General features: G+C 47.7%; 1 protein-coding gene across 6 annotated transcripts in view; it reads right to left on the minus strand.

Moving 5' to 3' along the window:
- The window catches only part of AMOTL1 (angiomotin like 1), a 148362-nt gene extending 122923 nt beyond the window's left edge, over window positions 1–25439 (minus strand). For 4 of the 6 annotated variants that reach the window (XM_006018622.3, XM_014517419.2, XM_014517417.2 and 1 more), the window contains exon 1: window positions 7804–8249. Coding sequence is in view for 1 of the 6 variants with exons in the window: in XM_006018626.3 (XP_006018688.2) it covers window positions 21679–21729; window positions 25355–25439 (136 nt within the window). In the remaining 5 variants the exon portion in view is untranslated. Of the gene's footprint in view, window positions 1–3673; window positions 3777–7803; window positions 8250–21678; window positions 21730–25354 lie in introns of those variants that run through there. The other 2 variants (XM_006018626.3, XM_014517418.2) reach the window with 2 other exon arrangements.
- Window positions 25440–25980: the final 541 nt, after the last annotated feature.

Consider the following 25980-nt stretch of genomic DNA (forward strand, 5'->3'; position numbering starts at 1 on the left):
CTGGCGGGGGGTCGGGCTAGAAGATCTATTAGGTCCCTTCCAACCCTGTAACTATGAAACTATAGTAGAAGACAGCCATAACCAAAAATGTAAAGGACTGTTTCATGGCAGATTATCCCGACCATGCTTTCCTAAATTGTTGTATCATAGAAAAGGTCAAAAAAAGCAAACTACCCTCCCTGCTTCTGCCCCGCAAGACACTGCAGAGAGTCATGTTACCAGATACCACCCAGTCAATAAGACAGTGCTAGGTATTTCGAAATGTTGGTGCTGAAAGAGTGCATCAACTGCCTTGCACTGCAGATATAACATACTTATGGATTGGCTTAGCACAGACCTGCTAACTGAAAAGAAGGTGTATGACATTCAGGTTGATATACAGTGCCATATCTGCTACCATTTGAGATTATTCAGTTGCCCTTTGTTGAGTGGGATAAAATTCTTCTCTCATCAATCTTGGTATAAAACTGGAATTACTTCACTGACTTCTATGTCTTATTCCTGATTTACACCTAGGAAATCGAGAATAGCATTTGATGCTGTCATAAGAAGTCACGAAGAGGTAACTGTACTGATTTGCTCTTCACAAATGTCAAAAGCTGAAGCCTAATGATTTTTTCTATGGTTCTTCTCATGGAGAAAGGTGATTAAGATGATGACACTTAGGTTTAGGTCCATGGCTCCAAACAGAATAAAGGCTGTTTGATGTTAAAATTTAGGAAACAAATGGGAACCAGATTACATCTGTCCCACAGCTGCCAAAAAGAAATTGTTTTATGAAGGGAAAATCCCCCTGGGATTTTCCCAAATCCACAAAATATTCCTAAGCATTGAAGTTTCCATTGAGACTATTACATTAGCAGATAGCCTCTCTTGAAAGTACATGGATTCAGCCATTTCCCTCCAGGCTCCAAGTATGAGGGCTGCAAAGTACAAACTATTCCCACCTGAAAGAGGGAGGAACATTTCACCAAATCTGGTCTGTAAAGAGCAGCTCTGCTCTGAAAAGTGGCTATACAGAGTATACTGGCACCAGGCTTTTGTTTACTAAGTGCCCTGTACAAAAATTCAAATATACCTTTCTCTGCCTGCCAGCCCTGCAAGCACCACCTGTGGTCTGAGAATCACCCAGCTCTTTTCCTCCCATTTCTCACCTCTGGTTATTATTTTTCTGCCCTCGGTTATGTCACTTCAAACCTCAGATACATGTATCCACCCTAAATTATAACTGAAGACAATGCAGTTATACAATGGTTTAAATAAAGGCTGCCTTCAATGTGCAGTTACTGAAGATGAATGAGATTCAAAGGCTTCAGAGATCAGGCTGTGTTTGCCAGGTAGGCAGCTGGGCAATAAACACATCCTTTTTAAATACAGAAACGGAGTCAATTCTATTAGGGATGGCTTTGATGCAACAAAACATGTCTGGAAGCACTTCAGACAGCAAAACTAGGCTGGGAGGCATTTGAAGTTTGTTGATGATCAGACACCACAGCAGTAAGGCACTGAAAAGCCCTCCCTGCTCCGTTCATTGTATGCTGCTGGCTGGGTTCTGGTTCCCCAACCAGAAACATAATGAACAGGGTCCGTGCCCTGGGCAGCAGCAAGGGTTGAGCTAATTGTGGCAGCACATGCTATTCTGGCACCCCCTTGTTATACTACTGCCCCACTCACCCCCTTTCTCCCCTGCTACACTACTGCCTCCCTCCCTGGAACGGTGCCTTACTCCTTCTGTAGCGCTAAGGGGGCCTAGGGACAGAGTAAGGCACGACTAAAGTGGAGTCAGGCAACTGCATCCTGGTTCTCATTGGGTGACAGTGTGACAGTAAGGACAGTGAAGTCAAGCACAGGTGGGGCACACCTGCTCACAATCAACACCTTGCCTCATGCATCACAGCTTCGCCTAACACACAAGCTGGTCTGCTGCTTAAGCAGCATCTTACCCCTTTTTCCTCACGCCACCATTCAGCTCCCTCACACCCATGTCAGCTGCCAATCCAGCCACTGCCCCAGTTCTTACCTTTATAGTTCACATGCAACAACTATGAGGTGTGCCCCTCCACCAGCCATCCTGTGTTAAAGCATTCATTCTGCGAAGTTCCAGCGTCCGTACTGGAACCAGTAAGCCCCCCTGTTAAAGTATGGCAGGGGCAGGCAATTATTTTGGGCAGAGGGCTGCTTACCCAGTTTTGGCAGGCTGTGGAGGGCCACATGGGTATCCCACCCCCATGTCACCATCTTGGGACCAATGTCCCAATGTTTTGGGATCAATGTCCCAGGGCCAGCACCAGTGGGGCCCAGAGCAGGGCACAGGTTGGCAGGGGTCTGTGGAGCTGGGCTGGGCTGCACCAGCAGGGAGAGGGGGGAGCTGGCCCGGCTCCATAGAGCCCCTGCTGGCTGGGACCCCACACTCCTGCCACCCTGCTCTGGCCCCCGCGGGCATTGGCCCGGGGACACTGGTGCAGGCTCCATGCTCCCGCTGGCTCCCACACCACTCCCAGTGCCCCCCAGCCCCGCAGTACAGGCAGAGGGCAGCGCAGAGCCCCAACCCCTTGCTTGCCGGCAGGGAAGAAGCTGGTGGTGAGCGCAGGGAAAAGCAGCCCCTTGCCCACCCTGTGGACGGCACTCCCTGCTGCAGGTGCTCACAGCCCACGCAGGGCTGTCTGGAGCAGGCACAGGCAGCCCCACGTGGGCTGCGAGTGGCTACAGTGCAGGGCGCTGGCCATGGGGTGAGCGAGGGGCCACTTTTCCCACTCAGCACCATCTTGTAATCCGGCCTCACTAGCAGCCTGGGCACCGTGCTGGCTCTGGACTCGCCCATCAGGGCTGCATGCAGCAGCAGCAGCAGCAGCTGTGGCCCCCCCTGCTAGCCACGCCAGGCAGTTTTGGCTGCTGCTGCACGCTCAGAGCTCGCACGGTTGGCCACAGAGGCGACAGGGGCAAATACTGCCCGGTGTGGCAAGCCGGGGGGCCAACTGCAGTTCCGGCCAAGGCAGTGGGGCCAGGTTACAAGCTGATGTTGAGTGTGGGGGAAAGGCGGCCCCTCGCCTGCCCCGTGGCTGGTGTTCCCTGCTGCAGCCACTTGCAGCCCACATGGGGCTGTCCAGAGCAGGCACAGCAGCCCCATGCGGGCTGTGAGCAACTGCAGTGCAGCCATGGAGCTGGGGAGGGACAGCTTCCCTCTTCCCCTCCCCCCCCTCAGCTTTTCTCTGGGGTTCTTCCCTGCCCAGGATCCTCCCCTGCCCTCCCCCCTTCCCTGCAGTTTCAGCCAAGGCAACCACCTGGTCCCAGGCCAGAAGCCCCTACTGGGTCTTCCAGTTTGGGGGACAGGGCTGGGCAACTCCTGCTGTTGTGGGAGCCTGCCAGGCTTCCCCTGGGTCATTTTTGACAGGAACCAAGGGTAGATAAATATTAATTTTCTAAATTTTTTAGGGGCCCCGGAGGCCAGATAGAATGGCCTCAGCCCGCGGGCCATATTTTGCCCACCCCTGAGGTATGGCCTGTCATCTTATTCCCCTCTCCCTCACCCGGCCCCCCACCTCTTGTCATTCTGTTTTCTGCATCAAAAATGCAATCCCAGATCCTCAAACTATAAAATCACCCTGAACAATCCTTCATTCTTCCCCAACTCACTCTGTGCTCTACCCTCCTCCTGTCTGGGATATTTGCTCACCAGCTTCTGTGCATTTGGCATCTTTTCCCCTCTTCCTCACAGGCCGCAGCTAATTTCGGGTCCCACTTCTCCAACTTCTACTCCTTTTTCTACCTCTCCCTCCCTACAGGAAGTAGGAAGAAAAAAAAAAGGAAGTTTTCTTCTTCCTGTTCCCCCCCAGAACCTCACCCGCATTCCTCCCCAGTCTCACCCTATTCACACATCCCCACACTCCTTTGATCTCTTCCATTCACTCAAACCTCTCTCTTCACTTATTGCCTCCCACACACACTCCACATACCAGTAAGTCAGTATTCAACCAGACTGACCACATTCTCTTTGTAGCCCAGGCATGAAGATCAGTTCCTCCATCCAGGGATCATTAGCCAGCACAGCTGTCTTCCCGCTTCCAATTATCTTGTTACTCAGTAGGCTCCCTGCCCTCACCCCACATCCTCTCACCATCTCTGTAGCACTACCCCTGCATTTACACCGGATAGGGACAGCATGAAATCAGCCACACACCTGAGAGCTATCCAGAGCCCCTCAGAACTGGCATGCTGTCTAACTGGTTAAGGAGACAGCCACTCTGTTATCCCTAAATTCAAATAAGTGTGTGGGTATACAGTTTTAATTCAAGCTGGTTGCTACTAGCAGTGAAATTCCTTTCAGTATTGAAGGATCTGACTTGGGCTTTCTATAGACTCTCCTTTTGGGACCAACCATTTTGTCCTACAGAACTAAAATTAACCCAACTTGGTAGATCTGAAATGTCTGATAATCTTAACCAAGCCCATCCCCAAAGTCATCCAATTCAGCTATAACTCTAAGATGCGAGACTTCTAGATCCATTGATCTCAGTAAAGCAACAGCAGCCTAAAACTGCGGCAAGGGAGCAAAGAAACAGGCCATACAGTTTTTAAGCTACACGCTATAAACTTTTTTGGCCTGAAAGTTCTTCAGATGCCCGCAGCTCTGTCTTTGCATGTGCACAGAACTGCACCAGTCTGAGCAGCTCGGAGCCTCAGGCCCATTTCCATCCAGAAATGAAGTGGGGAGGAGCTTAAGCCCCTTGGTGTACTCTGAACATACCTAATATACAGACAACACAGCAACCACAGCAGCATATATTCAAAAACAGAGTTGGCAGTAGCTGTTCGCCCCCACACCACCCATTGATGCAAGAGCCACTTGGTTAAAACAGTCATCCAGGAAGCAAGAGACCTGAATCCTATCTCCTCCTCTGCCTGAGGGGCTCAAACCCAACATCTGGCTCTCCCAGGAGCTCCCCGACCACTAGGCTACAGAATAATCCAGGTGGGGGCACTGCCCACCCCTCCAGTTGAAGGCAGGCCACCCTGCAGGCACGCATGCAAGTACCATGGGGCCACAGAATGATGACAGCCCAAACCAAGACAATGCCACCCCAGTATGGTGCCAGCATTCAGGCATGTGCCACACCACACTGAAGCAGCCACACTACTTCCAGGTTGGAAGCCTGCCTAAGTCAGACATACTGTAACCAACTTAGTGCTGTGCATGTGCCAGCAGATCTGCCTTTCAGCAGAGCTCACTAACACTGAGCCAACTATATTCTGTACAGTTTCGAACAGTTCCAGTGTGTAGCCCACAGGCCAAATGTGAGCCTGTGAGCCCCTCTGATGCAGCCCCCTGCCCAGGACGGCCGCTTTCAAATGGCCCTTCCAAAGCAAAACTGGTTTAGCCTGCAGCCCTTCTTAGTTTGGCGCTGCCTGCTAGCGCACATTTTCCCAGAACAAACATTTTGAACGAGGACAAAATCCTGATTTTTAAAATTCCCACAGGACACTAGGACAGCTCCTTTAAAACTGACAGTCACAGCAAAAACCAGAATGTTTGGCTGTTAGACAGCATCAAACAGAGGTTTGCATTTCTATTACTTAATATCTTTTGAGGCAGCAGATATAAAACAGTGCTAAACTGGGCCACACAACTATAGCAGTAATAATGCCTCACTCAGGTTTATTCAGACGGGGTTGTCAAAGCAATGAATGAAGGAGATGGGCACCACCACTCAGCTCACAGGAGGGGCAACCTGAGGCACAGAAAGATGAAACAACTTGTCCAATTTTGTCTCATGAGCTAGAAGCAGAGCCAGAGCCCAGTGTGTCATGCACTGGACTAAACTGCCTCCAAAAAACCTCACTGACTGACCCCTTGTTGCTATTTGCATGACAGTCATGCCCAGGAGACCAAGGTGGGTCACAGTCCCATTGTGCCAGGCCCTCTACAGTGCCTATTGGCCAATTTGACATTCACTGGATTTCTCTGGTCACTTTGGTGATTGCTTTCTGCCTATTTACATTCCCTCTGCAGTTACAGCAAGGTCAATGTGCTTCACCTCCTGTCCTAAAATGGTATTCAGGATTGCTCTGCTCTGCTTCAGATAGTAGCTCTGGAGTAGCTTTCATCCAACTGAGTTTGACAAGTTTACCGAGATCAATATAAAGCTATTTCCACACTTACTGTGAGGCATAATCAGTTAATCATTGTAAGGTGTTTATAGAGATCTACTGATGAAAAAAATGCTATATAAAAGCTAGGTTTTATGTCAATTTTTGTCTGAAGATCTCAAAGCTCTTTATAAGGCTCAGCTGCTTTATTAAAGAGACTCATATTACAATCCTATTCCCATTCTATAGCTGGGGAGCCCAGGGCAGAGGGAAATGGCTCAGTGTTGCCCACCCAGGCTAGCAGTAGCCAAGCAAGGAATAGAATCAAAGTCCCCCAAATCCCAGTCCCACATTCAAGCCACCAGACTACACTAGTGAAGCCAGCCCTGGACTATGGCAGCTATAAAATTATTATTAGCTGTGACACCACAGCAAAGTACATGCTCAGACATCACACGCAGGGGTACAGGGCGATGGGCTTCAAGGAGCAGTTCATTGCAACTGGAGAGTTATGTACTTTTTCACTGTTTGAAGCAATCAACACACAAACAGCTTTTGTTAAAATACTGACAAGGCCACCTTTGAAGTAACAAATCCTTCCAGTATTTACAAATAGTTGTACTTTTTTAATTGCAACAGATGTCAGATACACACTCCTCAAATTTTCATGCAAAAAAATAAAGGGATCCTCAGATCACTCCTGCTCCGCAAGCTTGTTTTTTTGTTTTGATCTACTACTGTAAAATTAGGTTACTACAGCATATGCACTCAGAACCTACAGGGATGTGGGCTTTATAAATGCCTTGACTGACAAATTAGATACAAGTAACAGTTCCTCCTCTGTGAAGTGTTTGACAGCACTTTGTGTGCAGTCATTTGCACTGTTTCTGCTGTGAAAACAATCAATTTTACTCGTTTGTGTGGGTCTTTCATATAGCAATAAGAGAAAATAAAAGAACTTTCTTTTTTTAAACAGGGAAATGTAAAACCACAAATACTAGCAGGAGGCTCTTAAGCAGGGTTTAGCATCTAAAATTCCATTTTAAACTTATTTTAAATGGACTAGAATTGAGACATCACTTTAAAGCCAAATCAATTTGTCCTGTGCCTCGGTAGGTTTTACCTTCCTCTACTAACGTGTAACCTAAATATTAAAACAGTTTTCTGACCACCCTTCCCCCCGGGCTGCAAAAGAAAATACCTTACTTATCCCTTTTTGCTTCTCTAAAGCCTTTCACAGGCATTACTACTGGTTGATAACGTCTTAACCCCGACTAAACCTGCTAGGCACAAACATCCAAAAAGACCGTTATCTTCACCTAGCGCTAAACATATCCTAAGAGCTCCTTCCTCCTCATCCTCGCGAATGCTCCCGCACCCCCTCTCAGGTCTGTGCACTGCAGGGTAGTAACCGATGGGGTCCTTATTAATGCCCCTGCCATTACTGATATGAAAATGTTTCAAAGGGAGCAGTTGGCCTCTCACACAGATGCGCTACCATTTGTCGGACACAGCACGTTTCTAATGAATTCAGAGCCGAGCACTACCACCCTTTAAATAAGGAGAGGCTACGATTGCTACCACAGACACCTCGTCCCGGGCCCTTAAGTTTAGATGGACACGATCCCTGCAGTGTTGCACCGCTCTCTGTTAAAGCATCGAGAAAACTGTCCTCAAACGCTGGAAACATTAATCCCTCAACACAGCCGGGAAACATACCTCCCAACTTCTGGTCACTCCTCGATTATCCTTGACCTGTTCCGCTGCTATTCTTTTTTTTTCTTTTTTCCAGAGGAAAAACGCAGGGAAATAATCGGGTCCTGGGAGACTTTAGAAGCACTTTGCAACAGGGAGCATCCCCCAGCTCTCTCACTCCATCCTTGGAGGTCGTTAAGCCCCGGCTGGACACCGCCGGGGCTGGGCTGACGTAGCGGGGGCAAGTCCTGCTGGCCGAGGTGACCTCCCTGCCAGCCCTGATCTCCTCCGAGCCTCGTCTAGAAGTGACCAGGAGCGGTGACTCTTGCTGCCGCTGGGCAGAGGGAGGCCGGGCACGGGGCTCGTGAAGACACTAGGAGCTCTGGGGGCTTCCCCGCGCCAACCTCCGCATCAGCCTCCCCACCCTGCCCCGCACCGCGCGTTAACTCTCCGCCCGCGCCCGGCAGCGCCCGCCGGAATGTCCGCGCGGCCGCCCCCGGGCCCTAGCGCCGCCCCTTCCCGCCCGGCCCGGGGCCCTGGCATCCCCCGCCGCACACGCGCGCACATGCACACGCACACACAAAAACACGCACGCGTGCACGCAAACACATGCACATGCGCGCGCGCACATGCACAGACGCACACGTGCACACACCCCCCAATACACACGCCTGCACAAAAACACGCACGCCTAAACGTACACACATGCACATGCGCGCGCGCGTACATGTGCACACGCGCAAATACGCGCATGCACACGTACAAGCGCGCGTGTGCACGCCCGGGCCAGCTCCTAGCAGGCGTGGGAGGGGAGGTCCCGGCAGGGCCCCGCGGCTGGGGAAGGTCGCAGCCGGGCCCCAGACGCGACCCGCTGGTCTCTTGGACGGAAGATCGGGGCTCACACCCGGCTCCTAATAACTGAAGGCAGAGGGAGGGCTCAACAGGGGCAGTCTTGGGTGACTGACCCCCAACTGGGGGGCTCCAGGGCTGATTGCACTGCAGACATTGACGCCAGTGGCCATTACATGGGCTCTGCCCTCACCACCCTGTTAGGACTGCTTAGAATATTAAATGCATAAAAGCACTTGGGCTCAAACCTGGCTAAATGGGTGCTTTTAAAAACAAAATCCTCTCTGCCCTACCCCCACCTGCAACCGCAGTGTATTTCCACTTCTGGAGCAGCCCTGCATTTGCCAAACAGAGAAGTTAAAATAGTTTGGGGATGACTGTGCCAGCAGTGCATGACAGGCCTTCTGCACACCTCACAGGCCCCTGCCTTCTCAGGACCGAGGCAAAGGACAGGACTGTCTTTGAAGGAGGCCATGAATAGGTTTCCCTGCAAGATCTGCTGCAGTCACTTAGCATGCAGTTGATTTAGGTCAGCATATCTCCACCCCTGGGTCACAGGAATATATGAAAGGGTGGTGGACAACTTTAAAAAATGGAATTTCCTTTAAAGGACAACAACATGGGAAATGGCAGCTTTTCCCTTGCAGGGTGGCAGAGTTCCAGCCTCTCCCGCCCCACACACCCTCCCTGCCCCACACACTGGGGAGCTAGAGACAGCTGGTCAGGACGGAGGGGCACTGGGTCAGGCAGGACTGGCCACTGATGTTTACAAATGGGCTTATGTTTACAAAAAAGATTATGAACCACTGGTTTAGGTGATCCAGATTACTAAAGTCCCCATCCTGCAAACTCCTACACACACCTGCTTTCACTTTACTCCCAGGAATAGGGCTACTCACAATATAGTAAAGTTAAGTACGTGTGTAAACGTCTGCAAGACTGCTCTTGATCCTGGATACAGTCAAACTCTAGATGATGGAAAAGTAAACACAAATAGTTTAAGCCAATTAACATTTTATTCCATTCCTGAAGTGCAGCCTTGATCCAAAACCTATTATAATTGATGGGATAGCTCCCACTGATTTCAATGAGTTTGGATCAGGACCTAAAGGATTCCCAGATTTTCTTTCCCACTTCAGAGAGCTGCAGAGACAGCCCAATGTTATTCAGAAAATAAGTTATCTCCATTTTTCCAGCCATCAGCGTATCATTTTCATTGGTGTTAATGTATTAATCATTTCCAACAACAGTTCAGGAGTCTTTATTTGAGAACCCTTCAATCACTGTTCCATTCTGTTCTCAGGGGGCGCTTGTACACATGATGAAAAGTGACGAGAAATCGCCATTTGACTAGCATAATGGCATCACCATGTGCACGTGCAGGTTTTTTGTCAACTTTTTTTTTGCGTGTGGCAATTTAAACCACCGCTGATGTGTTTTAGTTTGGTCATGGCAAATTGTCCCATTGTGGACAAAAAAATCTGTCGTGTGTACATGTCAAACAGCTCCTGCCGCCTCTCCGTGCTGCCCTGGGAATGGGCTAGCTTGTCCCTGGGGCAGCATGGGGAGGTGGCAGGAGGGCGGCTGAGTGTGCTGGTGGCTGAGGAAGGTGGCAGGGATGGTACATAAGGGAAGCCCAGGCATGGTCGTGGAAGCTTGGGTTTGGCAGGCTTCCAGCACCTTGTGCACTGTCTCTGCCACCTTCTCTGGCCACCAGCTCACCGAGCTGCCCTCCTGCTGCCTTTCTGCACTGCCCCAGGGGCAAGCCAGCCCATTCCCAGGTAGTCCCAGGCAGCCAGGACAGTGCACAGGGCATTGGAAGCCTGCCAAGCCCCAGCTTCTCAGAGCACACCTGGGCTTCCAGTGCCCCATGCACTGTTGGATTGGGCTGGGTGCTGCCTGTGAGCTAGGGCAGCACCCATCCAGCTAGCACCCCGCCCAGGCAGCCCCAGGGGGTGCCGCTGCCACAGAGGGAAGTACCCAACCCCCCTGCAGCTCAGGGGCTGCACAACCCGGTGGCAGCTCATGCAGGGAGGCTCTGCCAAGAAAAAACATTGAGGGGCCCGATTCTTTTTTCTTTTCTCGCAGACCTTCCCTCTGCAGCAGCAGTGCCCCCCAGGGTCTCCTGGGTGGGCTGCTAGCAGGTGGGTGCTGCCTGGGGGGTGCCACTGCTGCGGAGGGAAGGTCCGAGACCCCCTGCAGCTCAGGGGCAACCGGCAGCTCACTGCCCAAGCCATGAGAGAGGTGGGCAGGCTCTGCAAGAAAAACAAGAAAGATCAGACCCCTCACCACTTTTATTTTTTTTCCTCAGTGATGCCTGCCCCTGTTCTGTAACAGTGACAGAAGCCCCTAAATTGAAACGGTGTATAAAGTTCAGCCTGCCAAAGGATTTAATAAGGCCTGTGGCAGGTCGCTCAGCCCTACCCAGCCTAGGTGCAGGGGGAAGTCCCAGCCATGACACCTGCACTGGTCCCACCACCCTTGGTTGCAGGGCAGGGCTGGAGTGGCATGATGGCCGGACTCCACTTCTCAGCAGCCCCAGTGGTGGCCACTTCTTCTGGCTGCTGCTGCCAGTGTTGTCACTACTGCCAAAGCTGGCCCCACTGCCTGAGCACCCCAGCTTGTCTGCCCCACATCCACCGCTGGGAGTGCCACGGATACCGGCCCGGGTCCCACGTGGGCAGGGTGCACCTGGCCAGGTGGATGGGATGGGGCTGCGGTGGAGCACAGAGTAGTGTTTGGGAGCAAGACGGGCAGGTGGGACTGGGGCCAGGATCTTGGGGAGGTGACAGTGCAGGGCTGGGCCCTGGAGCAGAGCCACTTAGGGAATTTGGGTAAGCTGTTGAGGGCTGGGAGAGGCAGGACTTGGCCTGCGGTACCTCGCCAAACTCCCTAAGTGGCCTTCCAGCCCAAATAGTTGCCCATCCTGGACTAGGGGGTGAGCTTGGGATGTGGGAAACATGATGCAGGGTGCAGTCAGGGACTTCAGGATAGGCAGTACTTAGGGGGCCCTTAATCACCCCCACCCTGTAAAACCATACGTGCTGTCAAGCAGAGTTGCCAACTGAATATTTTTTTTTACTGCAAACTGTTTACTGACAACCAAACTTTATACTTTTTGCTATGTTTGATGTTAAACCTTGAAATTTGAACCCAGCCCTTTAAACTAGGGCCTGGCAGTAGGGCAAGGCCTAGCAGAAGAGTTACATTTACACTATGTATAACATAAATCAGTAAAAAAGTCTGGCCATCAATAAAAATCTTTACAATTGTCAGTGAAAACATGTTCTTGGGTTGGCAACCCTGGACTTGGGTTACTTCTCAAAAGCCTAAGTTCAGGCGCCTATGTATCTTTTTGCACCAAAGTGTAGGAACTAAGTGAGTTTAGACATTTTTGGGGCTTGTGGTTGCTAGCACTTAACTTCATTCCAAGCCCCAGACAAGGACCTAATCTACTGATTTGGATCTGGAGTTGAGCGACTTTCAGGTGGCCATAAAGGCAGTTCAGAAGTGAGCCCAGCTTACCTGAGTCTCAGTTCAGTGCCTTAACCATATCTCTCCTTGGTACCTGCTAGGCAATCCTCCCAGACTGATGTGAATGTAGCTTGTGTGTTTCCATCTGATCGTGTGGACGTGGGGGAGGATTAGAAGTAGCATTGCTATTATTAACTCTAGATCCTCTCCCTTGTTGTATACTTGCTTCATCACTCATTTTCACCTAAATAGCACACAGTACCTATTCTTTCAAGTCAAGCGATGGATTTAGTGACCATGCTAGACAGCAGTACTGCACTAACAGGAACACAGGAAATTTGTCAGCACCCGGAGGCTCTCTGTTGTGCAGCATGCCGTTTCCACAGGATGTGTTCTCTTTGTAGTCTAAAGAATTCATGATTTCACCTCACTGACCCAACCTAGTCAAACCATTCTTCACACTGATGCTGGGGGAGGAGGGGTGTTTCTCATTGGAAGCCCAGCTCATTGGTAAGTAGCAGCACCTTTGTGTGTGCCATTATTCCTCAGAGGCTCTCTAAGCACTGTACTAAAGTGTGCGCATGACTCTCTTGAGGCCTGGGGAGTCATGCATCCCAACCCCCACTTTATGCCACATACATCTTTCTGTACCTTCACTGTTTTTCCTGGGGTCAACATAGCTGGACAGTTCTTTGGTGTTCTTCAGGGTTTTTGTTTGCACCTTGCTGAGATTTCTCTCTCAGTGCTCCACACACAAGCACAGTGCCCAGCAACAGCAGGACTATCCGAGTTATTCCTGCAGAGCCTACTATGTGCAAGGTGCTTTACGACTCACCTAAAAGAAAAGAAGCAAGCCTGCACTGCCTCTGTGCCACCATCAAGCAGCACATTTCATGTGCATCAGATCCTGAAAGTGAGAACATGTGCCTGCCTTGGCACAGCACTGTGCACGTCCCAGGAAGCACATTGCAGACAAAAAACTTATGAGAAGCACTTAGGGCTGCTTTACATGGCCACTGCACTGCCTCATTTCCAGAATCTGGTGCACACAGAGCTGGAGTGAGTGGGCATGCCACACTTCACAGAGTACTCCCAAGTGTGGCACATGGGCAGTGTGGGGCTGATCCTGGGCTCTGCCCTGGTCCATCTGTCCCACTTTGATGACGGGTAGGGGCCATGACAGGGCTGCACCAGTGACCTTACTGAAGGCAACACTAAGATCACAGGGTTACTCAGTCCTGGCATGCACGTCTCTTCTGTGCTAGTATTTAACTTGGAAGCATTTTCCCCATTTGAACTGCACATCTTGCTTGGGCACAGCAGACAAGAGCTTTCCTGTCTGTATGTGTAGAACACTTCAACCAGTGGGGCTGTGCGGTTCCTTGCGAACACTGGGTGCTATCACAATATGCACCAGCCACGCATGTCAAAACAGGCGCCTGAAGTTAGTCTCCTGGGTTTGTGTTTAGACACCAAAGTGGGCTGATTTAGAAGTGCTGAGCACTCGGTAGTTCCCCTTAGTTCTGAGGGTGCAAGATTAGCTTTGAGCTAGAGTGGCAGAGCTCCAGAGTAAGCTCCCAAAGTCAGAGATACACTCTGGATTGGCACAGGTATAAAACACAGCAGAACTGCAAATACACTATGGTTCAAGGGTGAAGGAACAAAGAATCATATTCTACCTACATATTTCAGGATTCTGATGAGAGGATGGTCCAGTGGCTCAGGCACTAGCCTGGACTGGGGAAGGCTTCAGTTCCTTCTCTGTAACAGGATTCCTGTCTGCATTTGGTCAAGTCACTTATGTTCAGGCCCAAAAGGCATTTAAGTGTTTGAATACTATTACACACCTAAACTCCCAGTGATTGATATGGCCCTTGGTCTTTCAGGGCAGATATCTGCTGAGACCCTGGAGATAAAGGCTGCTTTTATTTGTATTCATATGAGCAACTAGTCAGACATAAACAAAGACAACATTTGGCCTTTGGCTTGTAATATGCATATTCATGTCAGTGTGCAGAAAGGAAGGAGGGATTTCTCACAAAGCTAATTTCAAAATGGCAATTTAAACACCTCTTGTCTTCCTTCTCTAATTATTGTCTGAATGAAATAGGGTAAATGTTTTTTTAATTAACTTGATCTAGTAAAGAGTTTTATATCATCTGAATAGAGCTGGACTTGTGGGAACCAGCTGAGTCTGGCTGGACTATCCACAGCTCCCTCTGCACCAGCTTTTAGAAGGGTTTATATGTTTTTTACCAAGTCCTCACTTTTCTTTTCCCTTGTTAATACACTGTTCTCCCAAAGATCAATAACAATCACAGTACTTTAGGGAAGCACTGAGCAGGAGGACTGTTTCAGAATCAATCTTTCTACAGCACGTCTGACCCATGGGGCCTGATCCAGACTGTGATGAATTTCAGTGAATGATGCTCTCTCTCGCTCTCTCTTGGGGTCCATAACTTTGTATTTGTCCCCATATCCTTCATTTTTAGAGTGGTGTTTCAATATCCTCCTCTAGTTCAATTCCAGTTTGATGCTATAATGAAGTGATAGTTGTAAAGGGTGCAGACTGGATGATATGTCCTCTACTAAGTAACAGGTAGGGAGGAGGCCAGCAGTAATTAAAATTTCCTCAAAGCACAGGTACACTGAATTTAGAATTTCCTCCAAAGGCCCACTGCCTGCAGCAGGCTAGAAGAGAACTCCTCCAGTTACAGCATTTCATTTCCAAGTGTTCATGCTGCCCTTGGCCACTCTGTTGATGCTGAATATTACAGATGCCTTGCTGGCAGGTAAAGAGTTGTGCGCTATAACTGAATAGACAATTTAATCTCATTTCACATAGCCTGCTCCCCCACAGCTCCCTGTTGGTAACTAAGGCAATGGAATAGATTTAAGACCAGTAACTTGGAAGTAGAAAAGAAAACATCCCACATATTTCCCTGGCAAGATCTGGAGCGAAAGAGACAACTTTTTTCCATTTGTTTCCAGGGGTCTACTGGACTCAGTCATGACCAGGCTCCTGGATCTCCCGGTCCTGTCAGTTCTGTATTAATGACTATAGAGGTCTGACTTGGTTATTATAATGGGCCTCAGGGAAGATCACTGAGCTCCCGTGGAAGGGACTCGGCTGTTCTGAACAGCAATTGCAGGTTGGTATTGACACTTATTACATATAAAACTACCCATGTATGTAATCAATAATAATCACAAATAATTGTCCCACTACAGCTGACACACTGGTAATCCCAAATGCCTGCATGCATTTCTTGATGTGCCTGCAGCTTCATGAGATATTCAACTAGATACTCTATGAATTATAGCCCTGTTAACATTACTCCCTGTGATACAGTGTGTAGAGCCAACCACAGATATGAACTAAAACAATCATGGTCAACTGCATGAACTGAATTATGGAATTAGCTTATAGTGTATCAAGAAGTTCCATTAAGCTAAGCTTAGTAAATAATTACACAGATCCTTTGAAAAAAAAAAGAAAAGATGTCCTTGCCATGCCTCCTGCCCCGTCAGATGGAAAGAATGCTAGCTGTTCTGATTAGTCACAAACTTTGCTCACCCCACATCCACAGCTTGTTTCAGCAGATACTATTTTAGCAATCACCAGCTTCTCTGAAACATTTTAAGTTATGAGCAGAGACAATTCCACGCGTGCTCTTTGAACAGCACTTACAAAATTCCATCTACAAAAGGTGTTTAAACTAGCTACCAGATAGACAGTGAGCTCCAAAACTCAGTGAGCATTAAAAGAAATATAGGATTGTGCTATATTAATAGTCACCACAAGGTTTTCACTATGGTGATGACTGTACAGACTTATCGTGTTCCCCCCAATGTGCATTTATTTAACAGGCAGGGTTGCCTTTGGAAAAGCAAATAATTTTTGCACATCTGTTTTTCCAATTTTGCCAAAGAGCTTTCATTTTTCTTTCCTCTAATAATTTGACCTATATGGTTTCTGGCAGAGGACTGTGTTAAGCAGAGCACTAGCTCCCTGGATTCATTCCAGTGAGAGATGAGGTCAGAACAACAAAGGAAAAACCCCCCCAGCTTAGATGGCTACTAAGCAATGGGAACAAACAGGTCAGAGATGGGTTTTTTTTTAATCAAATGGGATCTGATTCCCAGTTGTAATAGTTCTGCAAGAACTGAGTACCACAGAAGCTCTATTTCCTGCAAGCAGAATATAACAGGCATCTCTAACAGGGTTATAATACACATAGTGCAGATATAAAGAATACACCAAAATAATCAAGCATGTATCCAACTATCAGAAATTTTGGTGTACAGGCCCTAAAAATTTTCACATGTATGTTGTGTCATTTACAAAAGCAATTTGATCAGGATTATGAGAAGATGGATTTCCCATACCTCCACCTGCATTTCATTTTTCCCTCTGTCATCAAATTCCTATCAGTCTGTCCAAGGTTAACTCTTGAAGGGGGCTCTTCCTCCCCCAATGAATTTTTCCAACCTGTCCTATCTCTCTCCCCCTTCCCCAATATTGTGCTAATTTGTCTTAATGGCACTTCACTGAGTGGAACAGTGTGTTGGCAACAGCTGATGCTCTTGCTTAAAAGAGTCTCTCTCCCTTCACTCCTTTTTTCTTAAGCCAACAAGTCCATCTTGCAATTCACCTAGGAGTCAGTGCAATATCATTCTGTTAGGTAACAAAGAAATGTGAAATTTTCAAATTTTCTGTTTTCTCATTCAGGGAAGAAAGGAACCCAACAATCACCAGCTGATTCATATACTCAAAAACCTATAACTGAACTATGGGAGAGAAGGGACAAATGAATGAAAAGAAAGAAAAGGAGTTTACTTCTGGCTAGTTGTCATACATCCATAGCAAAAGGATGTCTCCAGTGTTTGCTTATCACAGTAATTTTACTTGGAGAAAGGAAACAGCTGCTTGTAGAAGCATTCCAAGGACCCAATCCTGCCAGATGCTGAGCACTTCCCACTGCGGTTCATTACCCTTAGCTCCCATCTTGTTTGGTAAAGGCTAAAAGAAGGTGCTCCTTGTCATGCCTGTTGGCAACTTTCTTTCACTATTATGTGGCCTGTTGGCAGCTACTAGGAATGAAAGAACTGGTCATGCAAAGTAAGCCTTTCATAAAGCTTGAAGAAACAAATGGCTAAACTTTCTTCCGCTGCTGTTTCATGTTGGAAGCCAAAGTAGCAAAATAACATAATAATTCTTATGATATTTCAAGCTAGATCAGGATCTACCAGGGGGTCACAAATTTGTGGCAGGGGGAGGGAGGGGCCAGACAGTGCCACGCCTAGACTCCTGGCAGCCACAGACAAACTTTTAGTATTGGGCCCTGCTTTGCCAGAGATAATTATTTTTTGGTTGCAAAAAAAACCCCCGAAACCATTCATCTTCGGGCCCCCTTTCTGTCTGGGACCCAGGCTACCCCCCTGGTTTGCCCATGTCTGTGTCCAGCTCTGGGGCCCTATTGAGAGCAGCCTTTGGCAGCAGAGAGGGCAGCAATGGGTGTGCTGACAATGCTGCACACAGTGCCGCCGCCTGCCCTGCCACTGATCTAGCCCACAAGGACCCCCTTGGTCCAGAACTGGCCCAGAGTGAGTTTGACACCCCTGAACTAGATGAACATAGGGAAGACCAGAAATCTTATGAAAGCACACCCCCCTACACTTGGAATAGTCACTCACTTCCTGGCCATAAGGACCTCTGTTTTTCTCTCATATTCACATACACCCCCACCCGCCTTGTTGCTAAAAATGCATTTCTTCTTCTAAGTACTGATCTTGTTTTGTTCTTTCCTTTCTGCACTGCTATCCCATATTCTTTGTTGGACCTGACTATCTTAGATAGGAACATGATGATTTGCTTTATGTTTGGAAGACACAGGGGCTATGTAAAGTGCTACCAAGTCTATTTTTAATAATCATTGCTATCCTGGAGTCCAGATTGTGGGATGTCTAATGCACCCACACAGGGAAAAGCAGTCTCCAGAGAGCTGCTACTTCCCTTCCCACACAAGTGGGCAGAAAACGGGCAGGTGTGAAGCAGGGTTTGTGTGGGAGCCCCCACAATGTTCCAGCCAGCTCAGCTTTACCAGCACACAAGAGGAAGAGAATTGTGTGGGGCTGATGCAAATTATTTCCTTTTTAGAGCAGAAATGGAGCAAGGAAAGATCATCCAATGGCACAAGCTAGCTGCTAATCTACTTCCAGAGCAGCATGGTAATGCCACAGCCCTCCCTCAGGATTCCTACAAAGCTATGGGTGAGCATAGTTTTGTAGACTGCAGAGACCTTGATAGTCGTCCAAACTCTTTGCCCCGTAGAGCTTTCCTAAGATCCTTTCCGTTGCATGAAAGAATCTTTATCAATGTAAATAACTGCTACTGTCCACCACCCCGCTTAACCAGCTAGCAATCATGTAGCTTGTGTTTACTCACCGCGTTAAGAAATCCAGATTCCCAGCATTAGATTTACAGTACAGACATGTGCATGCTAAAATGAATGTTCTTTATGTCTATTTATGGACAACCTTGTGTTTTACCCTCCAATGCTGGTGCTATTCCAGGCTGTAAATTCAGTTTTCATATGAGAAATCCAGTATTTCATAAAAGGAGATTGGGTCTGCAGTAATATTCAAATCTCATGCTTCAATTAAAGGTAAGCTAGACATTTCCCCCCCTCCCCTTGCCATGTTATACACATGGTCATGTGCACTGGGTGAAATGGGTAAAAAGACTGTCCCTAGCTGTCCATTTTTGGATGTGGGAGACTATTATGTTCTAGTTTAGGAAAATACATGCTTTATGGATACAGTCAGAACAAGCCCTTTGCCCCTCTTGTCTATGGGACAAGATGCTCCACCTCATGGTCAGGTATACTTATTTTTAAAAGATCACTAGTCTCCCACTTCTCTTAATCAGAGAAGAGTCTTTCTTTGGTTCCAGCTAAGCAGAACTTTGGAAGGCACAACAAACTAATATGGTTCTTGTATGATACTTAAGGATTAACCCTGATCACCTTCTTTTATGTGACTCTTTCATCATTCAGGCTTTATGGCTAGGGACAGACATTACACAAACTGGTTTAAACCTGTAACAGAACAGATGTTCAGTGCACATAAACCAGTTTGAAAATGGCTGAAACTGGTTTGAGGTAAACCTGGTTGAATGTAGTATCAGACTTAACTGATTTGGGTCAACCCGGTTTATACAATGTCTGTCCCAGACCACTCCCTGGTTTAAGTTAAACCAGACTTCCCCAGGACCCTGGCATGCTTTCTGGGCTGGGCTGTCTGCTCCACAGCAGGGCTGGCCTCTCCCCTCTGCTCCCTGGCTGGAGCTCTGGCAGAGACAGTAGATGTCTACCTGGCTTCCCCCTGTTCCCCCCTTTCCCTCCCCTCACCACTCCCCTCTGCCTTACACAGAAACCTCCCAGCATTAGCTAGCAGGCCACATGCTGGCTACAGTACATGCTGTGAGAGAAAGGCAGAATCAACAGGTAGCTGGTAATGTCCCTCTGTTTTCTTAATGGGCTGATAAATACTGAGTTTGGGGTGATGAACACCATGTTATCAGCTGCCTGCTGGGGTGATCAGGAGGAGGGGAGCCCTTCCCTAATCAGAGCATCCTGGCCACACACCCCTCAGCTCAGCACTGAGGAAGGGAAGGGGGGGGCTGCTCTAGCACGGCCAAGCTTCTAGCCTGAGCCACTGCAGGCATGTGCCTGAATTTTTTTGGTCCAGAGGGGATGTCTGTGTGGTTACAAACTCATTCAGCCTAAGCAGGTTAGACTAACCTACAAAGATTGACTGAATTCAGGCTCAGACTTTTTTAATGTCTATTCCTAGCCTATGAGAAATTTGCTCTCTATTGCCTAGAAATGCTCCAGAAGCTTTAGTGCTAAATACTGATGAAAATTATGGGGCTTGCACCTAAAACAACCATTCCTGGTTAGGATAGCTTTGGTTGAAGGTCAGAGGGAAAACCATTGTTCTAGGAGCACAGATGCCACAGGTTAAATGGAAAAAGAAAGTGTCCTTTCCTGAGGTGCCCCAGCCTGAGCTGCAGCTTTTGGTTTATCACTATCCTCTCCCATGGTAACAGCCTACAACCTGCAAAGCCTCCCCTGCTCAGAGGCAATGAATCAGGATTCTTAATGTGTCCATAGAGGCCAGCTGGGGCTATCCACGTTGAGTGCCACTCAGTCAGCATTTCTGAGAACAAGCCCTTGCCCTTCAGAACCACAACATATGAACGAGTTCTATCTTCCTACCTGCACATTGTACTTCACTGCAGACAATGCCTTTGGCCTTTCCTACTCTTGAGCCATCCCTGAAATCTCCTTCTCTTTCCTTTCCCTTTCTTGGCAGCATGACCTCCCCACCACCACTGTGCCTGCATGCCCTTTCCCTGTTCCTCAGGGGGCCAGATAACCAGTATCTTCAGCTGGTTCCACTGAGGCTGATGACATGGGCCTCCTGTACTGAGCATATAGCATGCCATGCTCTCACTCCATCTCAGCAGACCACGTCAAACTATGACTGAGAAACAGATTGCTTTGCACTAGGTCCTACAGAACTCTGGACTAAAAGAGCCTCCATAGCTTTATGGCCTAAGGGTCCTGTAATAAACCACTTAGAGATTGCAGATGTTTGTCTTCTAGCTTAGAGGTGTTGAAGAACCCCTGGGGGAAAAGATTATGGGCTGTGTCTCAGTCCAGCTGAATGGAGCTGTCTGCAGCAGTCTATTTGCTGCTCCCTGATGAAGATTTATGGTACATGCAGTACATCCAGCCTCCCAGAGACCCTCTGTGGCTTTCCAAGGGAGTTGCTTCAACTGGGCTACACTCTCTCTGAAATTAGTGGTAGGAGGAAAAGCTAGATAGCACTCCCTGAAGTCTGAAGGTGGGGGGGATAACTACAAGATAGAACAAGATTACTCAGACTGCAAGCTCCCACCTTCCAGCCACCCTCTCTTAGGCCCCACTTGAAGTTGTGAACAAGGTCTTGAGCTCTGACTGTGCTTTAGTCTGTTTTTCTTGAACCTGTGAGCTTGTCAAACTCATAGTAACGTATAGGAAGTGAACTGCTGAGTTCCACCTATGAGCTGGACTCTTCACTCATGCCTCACATACATTCAGTCTTGACTCCTAGCCCTCTGCTTGAACTGCTAGCAAAAGAGGACACAAGTTTTGGGAAATCCTTGTAGGACTTTCCACCTTCAGATCACAATAGTTCCAGTGACAGGCATGGGTTAAATTTAAAGCTATATTCAGGAAAGCTGTGGCACCTGCAACAGGGATATGCAAGCTCTTGTTGCAAAGAAAAATTCCTAAGCAAATGTAACTCAGAAGATAACTAAATACAATCTCCTGGTATCCAGCTGCGTCTATCTCTCTGCTCTGCATATTCAAAAACAAGCCAGGAAAAAGCAAGAAATTATGCATGTATGCAGCAGACCACACTCAGTAGCTGCTCCTTTTTTTAATCTAAGTAATCTCTTTGTAATTACCCGACAGGATGCAGAGAAGAAAAAGAAATAGGAAAATATGCTTGACATGGACTTACCCAACTGATCCAAACTGAACAGAATTGGAGTACCTTCGGAAACCTCATTGCCTGGAGGGAGAAGAATAAATGCCTGGAAAAATCAACTGGATTCATAGGCGCATATAGTTTGAGTATTAAACCTACTTTCAGTACCACTGCAGAGAGGAGCTTGTCCCCTGTTCCTCCCAGGCATGCTTTATTTTAGCATGTCTATTTGGAAAATTAGCAATTGGCAGAGAAACTTTTGGTCAATTCAGCAATGAAACCGGTGCATTTTCTTGCTGCAGAGGGAAACCTCATCATCCTTCCAGCCCCCAGAAACTTTCCATTGGCACAGTCCCAGAGGGCTGCACTGCACCATCCTCATTCTTCATGGGATGCCCAGTCTGCACATACACAACTCTGACCTCTTTTTCTGCTGCGGTCCTCGGACTTTTCAGAAAAGCTGTCTCTCTCATCTCCTCCTTTGCTTGTTCTGCACCCAAACTTTGGCCAAAAGCATTGTTAGCCGGAACAGAGATGAGCACGCTGAGCCCGCACCCACCTGACAGCACAAATACCTCCCTATGCTAAGAGGACCCCCTCTTTGCCACCCAGCCTGCCTCCCTACTGGTCGCTAGGCAACTGCAGCAGACACGCTCTGCAAATGCATTCAGCATCAGCTCTCCCACTCTTAGGAGGGTATTTTGGGGTTTCTGTTTTGCTTTGTATTATTCAAAAGCTAGGGAATGGCCAGATCCTCCCACAAGAAATTAAATAACTCAAAAAGACTCCTGCTCCTTCACTTGACTGCATCTGATCTGCCTGATACTGAAACCTTGTCTGTCAAACAGACAGAAAGTAACCAGGGCTGATTTCAGCCACTGGCCAGAAGGGAATATGTTACTGCCTGGCTCTCCCCCTCCTGAAGAGCAGACAGAGCAAGACTTTCAGCTGCCTGACACTAGTGCTCCTTTAACTCGGTGAATATTCACGGGTGATACAATCAGTGTTGCTCCTCCACTAGTCTCTACGCAAGCCTTGAAATCCATGCACCTTCTGTTACCACGGGATTGTGTCACCTCATGCCCATGAATGAAACAATCATCACAACTTCCACTGGAAGGCAGGGCGATGCTAGGAAGCCCATTTTACAACTGCGGAGATTGAGGCACAGAAAAGTGTAGAGACTTGCCCAGAGGCATGTGGCAAGTTGAAGGCAGAGGTGGGAAATTAATGCAAATCTCTTGTATCCCAAGGCAACACCTTACCCACAATCCCCTCAGCCTTATCCTGACCCCAGCTGAAATCAGCACTCTGCTGTGATGCCTGCAGAAACTCCACCAGGTTCAAGGTGTAGGAACTGGGCACAGGGGGTGGAGGAGCTGTTGAGTCATTATTAATTGTAAAACTGGTGCAAATTTTTTATTTTCTAAAAATTAAATAAATCATGAATTTTTCAACATCTTCAAGACTCCACAAATGCAGCAGCATTTCTGGGGATATAAAGTTTGTGATTTTTCCCTATCAGATGTAATGCAGTTACCTACCTGCAGAACAAAACTATGAAGACACATGTACCCAATGTGCATGCAAACTGATACATGTCTCTAACCATTCTGTACATTTGATTCCAGGCTTTCCAGGTTACTTTGCTTTTTAAATTGCAAACTCTGAAGGAACAGGACCCTGTCATCTGTATAGACACAAGTAGGCCCGGGGCATAATCCCAACAGGGGGTCTGAGCACTACCAAAATATAAACATGAAACAATAACACAGACATACACATGTGGTCAGAGTTCAAATACATTTAGGTTAATGCGGTGAAAAAGAAAGCTGTGGTGGTGTCAGGGCAAGGTCATTTGGCCTAGAGAGTTGTATGCAGATGAGCATAATGTTAGCCACATCACTGTATTGTGTGTGGTTGGCTGAGGTGTGGCAGGGCATCTTTTTATTCTGGGGAGCAGCGATGCACAGAACAGCACTTGTTGCTGTCCTAGTTAGCTGTCCCTCCCAGTTACACTATTGTGTGCTGAGCACAGACATCGGCATGCTGTAACTGTGCTGACCATATTAGCTGCTAGGCTGAGGAGGCCCTTTCACCTTCATGTGAGACAGACCACTTACAATTTTTTCCTTCTAGATTTTCAAGATGGATAGGAAGCAGATGCTCCAGGAACACTTCAGTTGTATCTTAGCTTATCTAGTCACATGCCACTCCCCTTCAAACAAACAGACAAATGATTTGGGCTGTACATTTGGCTTCTTCCCCCTTAAACTCCTGAACTGCATGAGGAAAATCCATGACATTTTTGTGCAAATATGTTAGATCCACAGTCTAGCTCATTCAGGTGGAGCATGAGCAGAGGACCCTATGCTGCCCTTGAACAGCCCATCCCAACTATGAAACAAGGAGTTTAGGATTAGGGTGGAAACAATTTAGGTGAAGCACTGCCTAATCTTGATAAGCAGGGAAAAATAGCCTTAGCTTCAGCACAACACAGTAATGCCTCACATCTTGATGCTACTGAATAGGTTAAGAGTATCTTTCCTGCTAGAATGACATTTTGGTGATTCTTATCAGGATGCACTGAACCGACAGCCAGTTGGGTCAGGTACACAAAACTAGGCAGCTTGAACTACAGGGCCAACTCCAACAACTTAAAATAATTTGTGGGATGAGAGGCTGTACCATATCCTGGCCTGTCCCCTTTTCCTGTAATGGGTGTCAAGGCTAGCCAGCACTAGCAATATAGAGAAATCAATGGAGCTGGGTGGAATATTTTTATCAAAGCAAAACATTTCAGAAACTGCCATCTGGAAGGTAATTTAGGTCCAGGGTGCAGAGTGAAAAAGACAGACAAGCTGCCTCTGGTGTGGAGTGTGTTGTGTCATGGCCTTTGGATGTGGGAATTGGAGGTTCAGGTTGCTGATTTCCATGATTTGGAGTGGCCTGGAATGGAGCAATGTGGAAAAAAAGCACATTTCTAAACCTTTGGTGTTGCCATGACCCATAAGGGCTGTACCCTGGTGTCTACGAATAACCCCCTTTCCTGTTTCCCACTACAACACCTTGGAGAGCTTTTATGAGACTAACCAGCAGCTCTGGGGTAGCAGCACAGCCAAGATCTTGGGTGTGGAGAGCTCCAGCAGAGGAGGGCTCCCACAGCCTTAGTTTGGGTGGACTGATCACACCCTGGGAAAGTTGAGGGGCTCTGGATAGAACAAATGGAGAGGACTGCCTCCTCTGCCCCTCACTCCCCTTCCAGGAGTTACCTTGCCCAAAGTCCTCACCCAAGCATGTCACTGAATAAAGATGTGTCCACTTGGCCACTTCCAGCCCTCTGCCATTCTTGCAAAGCTCTTTTTTTAGGAGAGGATCATGGTGATCAAATCCAACAGGCAGAGCCCCAGAGGAATTAATCCCTGAAAGGATGATCATTTGTAATTAGTCCCCCTAAGTAATGAAGACAAGCCTAAAAAAGGATCTAACGTAAGAGCTCTGTCTGTCAGCAAAGAGCCAGGCACTAAGGTGCCTCACTCCATATTCCCCCATCCTTACAGCAAGGGGCACCTCACTCCAAAAATTGCCCTGATGAAACCAGTGAGATTACTCAGAGGATAAGGAGCTCCTGTCTGTGAGTGAGTGTGGCAGAAGCTGAGGTTGCCCTGAGTGTTCACTCTGTTGACTAAAAGCCGCACAGTTACTGTACCTCCTTTTGCAGTGGCAAAGGGAAGAGTCCCATCAGGAGCCAGCCAGTTGATACTATCCAGTTTCCAGTTTTCATGAAGGTCCATATTTCGCACACAGCATCAAAGAGCTACTAGCAAGCTTCCCGCAGTTCTTTCTGAGGAATAACAAAAACAGATTTGGAACTGTAATTGCCAAGCTTTAAAATCTGCATGCAGATATCCACTGAAGGAGAGTGACAAGCTGTGTTTAGTTTGTATGGGGCTGTTTGGGGGGGGAGAAAGTAGGAGGGGACAGGGTTTTGAGAGAAAGCTTAGCTGCTGGTTTTAACCTTAAAGATTATCAAGATGGTAGGGATTTTGTGGGTGCTTGTGCAAGTGGGCCTTCATATCAATGAGAGGAAAGCTGCTGGGAGGATTATTGGATGGGCTTTTTGATCTGATGTTGCAGACAATTCTTTATGGGCAGTGAATCAAATTCTAAACATTTTAGTATAATTCCTTTTTTTAAGTATTGACCATGTGCATAGAGAATTTGAGTAGCAAAACTCCAAAATAAAATAATCACAGTAACACAGTAGTTAAATATAGACAGTCAAAAAGCCTGACCCTGAATCAATTCAAGCTTCATAGGTTAGTCTAAGCTGTG

Source organism: Alligator sinensis, unplaced genomic scaffold (assembly GCF_000455745.1).
Source record: "Alligator sinensis unplaced genomic scaffold, ASM45574v1 scaffold116_1, whole genome shotgun sequence".
Taxonomy (NCBI): Eukaryota; Metazoa; Chordata; order Crocodylia; family Alligatoridae; genus Alligator; species Alligator sinensis.